Raw genomic sequence first — 5,609 nt, forward strand, 5'->3', positions numbered from 1 at the left:
TAACTGCGGTTGATCAAGCTTTGCATGTGAGACAGGTCAAAGGGAGCAATGGCCTCCTTCATCCGTGAAACCCAGCCAAGGGAGCAATGGCAAGCAACCAGCAACGAAATTTTTGTGATAAAATATTTTTAAAAAATTATAATATATTTCAGTGGAGTTCTTCAATCATACATTATTATACTGGAGAAATTTTGAAAAATAACTACTAGAGGTCATATGAAGAGGGTTTTTTAGCGAGTCTGTAGAAAACTAATTAATTACGGGACAAAAATAACATACTAATTATTACTCAAACAGAAAATGATAAAAAAAAAAAAAAAATGTAGACCATAGTGACAGCGGAAGGGCAACACACCCAATTTGGATACAAAGAACTCACTGACATCTCTCTCAATAATCGACCAATTTCATTTTATGATCGTTGGTCACATATTTATGCCTTCAACCAAATATTGAAAAAAACAAAATTAACCAAACTACCACTAGCAGTTTCACAAGCAACCCTTATCATTATTGTAATACAAACCAAAACCATTTCTCACTAGAACTGAATTATATTCCTATATCAGCCTCTCTCTCTCATTCTCTGTTCACTTGGCACCGGCAAGCTCGGTACGGAGGAGTTTGGCAGCAGCAACCATGTTACTGAGGGCGGGGTTGACCTCGGCATACTTGCGGGTCTTGAGGCCACAGTCAGGGTTGACCCAAAGAATATTGGTTTCAAGCACAGCAAGCATTTTGTTAATGCGGTCTGCAATCTCATCTGTGGATGGGATACGTGGTGAATGGATGTCATACACACCAGGGCCAATTCCAGCTCCATATTTCACACCCTCGCGGAAGACAGACAGAAGCTTCTCATCAGAGCGAGAGTTCTCAATAGTGATCACATCTGCGTCCATGTCGATGATGGAGTGGATGATATCATTGAAGTTGGAGTAACACATGTGGGTATGAATCTGCGCACGTGAAATTATTACCGTCTTCTCAGCATCAGCAAAGGAAAACATTAGTGAAAACCGACTGCTCGTGGGTGAGAGCGATAGAAATAAAAGTACCTGGGTAGTGTCACTAACACCACAGTTAGTAATCCGGAAAGAGTGGACTGCCCAGTCCAGGTAGAATGCCTGCTCTGATTTTCTTAGAGGAAGACCCTCTCTCAAAGCAGCCTCGTCAATTTGAATGACCTGCATTGGACGCAAACAACCGTATGAACAAGAAACAAAGACAAAGACCCTAAGTTCTAATTAATTAGTCCTCAGATACCAACCTGAATACCAGCCTTCTCAAGATCCTCCACTTCGTCCTTGATAGCCAATGCAATCTGATAGCAAGTCTCAAACCTGGTACAGGCACGGGGTTAGGTGCTTTTTGCAATTAGAGGCGACTTATGCAAATTGGGCATTTTAGCATATTATTGCTGTGATTTTTACCTAGGCTGGTCATTTCTGACAAAGGACCAGTTGAGGATGGTGACAGGACCTGTCAACATGCCCTTCATGGGGCGAGAGGTCATGCTCTGAGCCATCGAGGACCAGAACACAGTCATGGCCTTGGGGCGGCTCACATCACCATAGATGATAGGTGGCTTCACACAGCGGGACCCGTAAGACTGCACCCACCCGTTGACAGTAAATGCAAATCCTTGCAGTTGCTCCCCAAAGTATTCTACCATATCGTTTCTCTGCAGGCAAGGATTTTAAGATGAAAATATTCATCTTACAGAGTAAAACAAAGAAATATATCCTTGACTAGGAGTAAAGCTCACCTCTGGCTCCCCGTGGACAAGAACATCAATATCAAGCTCTTCCTGGAGCTTGACAACCTTGCTGATTTCCTCCTTGATGGCATTCACGTATTCTTCTTCAGTGATCCTGAAAGACATCCACAAGTAAGAAGATTCCACAAAATTTAACAAAGTACAAGGGCTGAAGCAGAATGTACAATGCGACCACCCACTTCTTGGCCTTGTACTCACGACGGACCCTCCTGAGATCCATAGTCTGAGGGAAGGATCCAATGGTAGTTGTAGGGAGGATAGGGAGGTTGAGCTTTTTCTGCTGGGCATCCAGCCTAACACTAACATTGGTTGCTCGGCGATGATCAGAGTCTTTCAAAGCAGCAGCCTGTATAGTAACATTGCAGTAAAAAGAATGACTAACCAAAATGCAGTATAGCATCTATGTAGTAAATACACATTTCCAATCTACTCACAGCTTTCTGGACAGCCTCGTTGGTCACTCGAGGAGAAGATCTCCTAGAAGCCTGAGCAGCCGCATTGGCTGAGAAGAATTCCTGAGAAAAATGAAAGAGTATTAAGGAACTAAATAACTCATCTAGATAACAAGACATGAGCAACAAGTGCAGCATCCAAATTGAAAAAAACAAAAACATTCAAGTAATGTTATTAACTCTTTGAACAGATTAAAAGCCTACTGGCAAAAATTAAAACCATCACTTTTCACGACAATACACAAATTTTGGTTGCAGAAAACAGTGGTGCCCCTCAGTAACAACAACTATCAAGTGAGAGAAATTGAAAGAAGGTGGTGTAGCTCACAAGCAGGGGCAAATACCAGCATTTTAGGTCACGAAAACTAAAGAGCAAGGCACTACCTCATCCTTTTGACCAGCCAATGCCTTGGCCAGAGCATTGGTTTCAACAACCTTCTCAGCAGCAAAAGCGAGCCATGATTTGATTTCGTCATCAAGCTTGGTCTCATTCACCAAATCGACAGCAGTGTGAAGGAGGGAGCAGGAGGTGGAGACCACAAGCTTATCTATTGAACAGATAACACACTTTTAGCTACTTTCTCGAAGGCATTAAATCACAAACCACAAGCTTATCTAGTCACGTTTTGACAATACCTTTACCCACAATTCCCTCAAGAGCCTCAAGAGTGCTGAGAGAAGCAGCCAAATCATTAGCCCAAATGTTTCTTCCATCAACAATTCCAGCAAAAAGATATTTGTCAGATGGGAAACCAACACCCTTAATCAGATCAAGCGTTTTGGTGCCACGGACAAGATCAAGACCAAAAGCAGTAACACCCTTCAAACCAGTTAGGGTCCTGAAATATGTAAGAGAAACAGGCTAATTTTGAATCAATAAGCAGATAGCACGTCCATGAGCAAAAACAATGTAATTATAGTCTCAACAATCCCTCTTACTTGTAAGCTTCTTCAGGAAGATCAGCGAAGTAAGTCTCGACGAGCACATTCAGACCAGATAGGGTTGAATCTAGTTCAGAGTAAGCACCAGTAAATGCCTGCAACTTCTCAGCCTCAAGATCCGTCACAAGGGTGGGTTCATCAAACTGAATCCATGATGCCCCAGCTGCCTTCAATTCACTCACAACTTCCCTGCAAAAAGAATGCTAATTGGATACTCATTGGAGAGAACACAACAGGTCAACCGGATTACAATAGCAATGTTTTTGGGCATACTTGTAGACTGGGAGAATCTTATCCAAAAGTGAGAGAAGAGGGAAGGACTTGTCCACACCCTTGGCAGGTTTAGAGAGTAACAAGTAGGATACAGGGCCAACAAGAACAGGAACAGTGTCAATTCCAAGCTGCATATGGAAAAACGTTTTCAGGCTTTAGAGGTTCAAAAGAAAGCCATTTAACCTACAAACGGTGCAAAAATTAATAATAGGTAATCTACAGATCTTTAACGTACAGCCTTTGCCTCTTTGTACTCGTCCACTGCCTTATGAGAAGCGTAAGAAAATTCCATGTCTGGGCCCAGTTCAGGTACAATAAAGTGACTGAATAATAAATGAAGAGAAACAAATTCCACAAACACAGGTTAGACACAAAATAGTATGTTGTATAAAGCATTGACTCGAGGGATGTCAGGGTACTTACTAGTTAGTGTCAAACCACTTGGTCATTTCCATGGCTGGGAGCGAAGCATTCCCCCTAGCCATGGAAAAATAGGTGTCAAACCCAATCTCTCCACCTGTCCACCCGTATCTTGGAGGAACTGCCCCAAGCATGGCTGTGGTGTCAAGCACCTGGTCATAGTAAGAGAAGGTGTTGCTGGGGATGTACTTGATCCCGGTGCCTGCCATCTGTTTCCAGATGGAAGATCTGAGGTCTGCTGAAACCTTCTTCAAGTCCTCCGAGCTGCTCTTTCCATCCCAGAAAGACTCCAATGCAAACTTGAGCTCTCTCTTAGGGCCCATACGTGGATAACCAACAACGTGTGATGCCATTGTGCTGGTTAGAGGAGCAAAGAAGAATCATAAGAAAATGTCTCTTCAAGAAATAAACAAACAACAGAACGCATGTAAGCACTCCACTGTAGACTGAAATTATCAAGAATTGTCTTAACATAAAAAAAAAAAAAAAAAAAAAAAAGGTCCAGAATGTATAAGGAAAAAGAAAAATGAAAAGGAGAAAAAGATATGATCGGAAATTCATCTGAAACAATTCACAGCAGCAACACTGACGAAGCGTATCCGCAAACGAATCGATCCGATAAAGAAACAGGGCAATAAAGTTGCTCACACGAAAACAGTAAAGGAACCGAAGTTCAAACTGGATCTCGTACGGAAAGGCGTCAAATACAGAGACAAATTAAGATCTGACCTCGGGTGGCAGTACTAGATCCAATCAGCGGACAACATCGATCGGCCCCTTCATTGCTCTTTCAGCTCAGTCTCAGCGACACCCATAAATTGTTCATTGGTGTCCAAGGTTTCTCAATTTTTTTTTTCCTCGAGAGAGAGCAAGCACTAAAGAAGGTGATCAGTGCTGTTGCAGACTGGATCTGGTAGTAGCTACCAAGGATTAGATCTTCATTTTTCAATAATATCTCGAAACAAGGGCGTCATAAACATAAATGAGAGATCACCAATGCCAATATAATTCCACTAGAATAAAGAGCTAGTCCCGTTAAAAGGACTTAATTGGAGCAGTACCAAGATCAGAGGGCAGATCTCTCGATGTTCAGAATTAAAAAAAGTGAATACAGAATTCGTAATGCATATATATAACTAACGCCTGAAACTGACGCGAAATGCGAGCAAAACCTAAGAAACAGATAAAGACCAGATCCGCTCAAATTGGCAGATCCTGAACCAGATATAGGAACTCAGTCATTCTAATCGCCCTACAGAAATGAATCTGAAAATCTATTCTTCCTTCCAAAATGGAAGGAGGACTAAACAAAAACCAGAAGCGTTGGCAACCTTGCTGGAGGAAGAATCGGAGGAGTTGCTGCTTCTAGTCCTCGGGCAAGCAGAGAATTCGATGAGGGTAGAGTGGAGAGGAGTGAATGGCGCGAATGAACGCACTCTCTGGATCTTATATAGTGAGAGATTGGGGATCGTGTCGTCCATGTGCACTCAGGCCACTGAGGCGATGAAGTAGGCGGGCCATCCAAAATAAAAAAATCTCTTTTCGTTAACAGGGTTATTATTAAAAGAAAATTAACCGATCAAATATTAAATTTAGGACGAAAATAGTGCTTGCTGCTAGAGCAAGTATATAAATTTAATGTGGTAATAACTTAATTTTGTTACACACAACTAGGGGTGGCTTCGAACCGAGCCGGCTCGCGAGCGGCTCGAGTTCGGCTTGGTTCGATTCGTTATCTATCA

At 42.3% G+C, this 5,609-nt stretch overlaps 1 protein-coding gene across 1 annotated transcript; it reads right to left on the bottom strand.

The window, feature by feature from the left end:
* Positions 1-333: 333 nt before the first annotated feature.
* Positions 334-5,276, bottom strand: LOC137950009 (5-methyltetrahydropteroyltriglutamate--homocysteine methyltransferase 1). Its single transcript, XM_068796342.1, has 14 exons — positions 5,199-5,276; positions 3,871-4,224; positions 3,683-3,770; positions 3,448-3,575; positions 3,172-3,363; positions 2,869-3,071; positions 2,617-2,780; positions 2,215-2,295; positions 1,960-2,126; positions 1,769-1,874; positions 1,434-1,684; positions 1,271-1,343; positions 1,059-1,187; positions 334-959 (listed from the first exon to the last, which is right to left on the bottom strand). The coding sequence occupies exons 2-14, from the start codon at positions 4,218-4,220 to the stop codon at positions 591-593; spliced, it is 2,301 nt and encodes a 766-aa protein (XP_068652443.1). The 5' UTR covers positions 4,221-4,224; positions 5,199-5,276; the 3' UTR covers positions 334-590.
* Between the last annotated feature and the right edge of the window lie 333 nt (positions 5,277-5,609).

The sequence above is a fragment of the Aristolochia californica genome, unplaced genomic scaffold, assembly GCF_029961685.1.
Source record: "Aristolochia californica isolate CCGP_79_NKW_82.1479 unplaced genomic scaffold, dmAriCali1.0.hap1 SCAF_1, whole genome shotgun sequence".
Taxonomy (NCBI): domain Eukaryota; kingdom Viridiplantae; phylum Streptophyta; class Magnoliopsida; order Piperales; family Aristolochiaceae; genus Aristolochia; species Aristolochia californica.

Bases quoted from the DNA above. Each gene is read 5' to 3' on its own strand.
- LOC137950009 (XM_068796342.1), bottom strand. From the start codon at position 4,220: ATGGCATCACACGTTGTTGGTTATCCACGTATGGGCCCTAAGAGAGAG. The intron at 3,576-3,682 runs GTACGTTAAAGA...TTCCATATGCAG, and splicing joins AGTACAAAGAGGCAAAGGCT to CTTGGAATTGACACTGTTCC. The intron at 2,127-2,214 runs GTGAGTAGATTG...GTTACTATACAG, and splicing joins ACGAGGCTGTCCAGAAAGCT to GCTGCTGCTTTGAAAGACTC.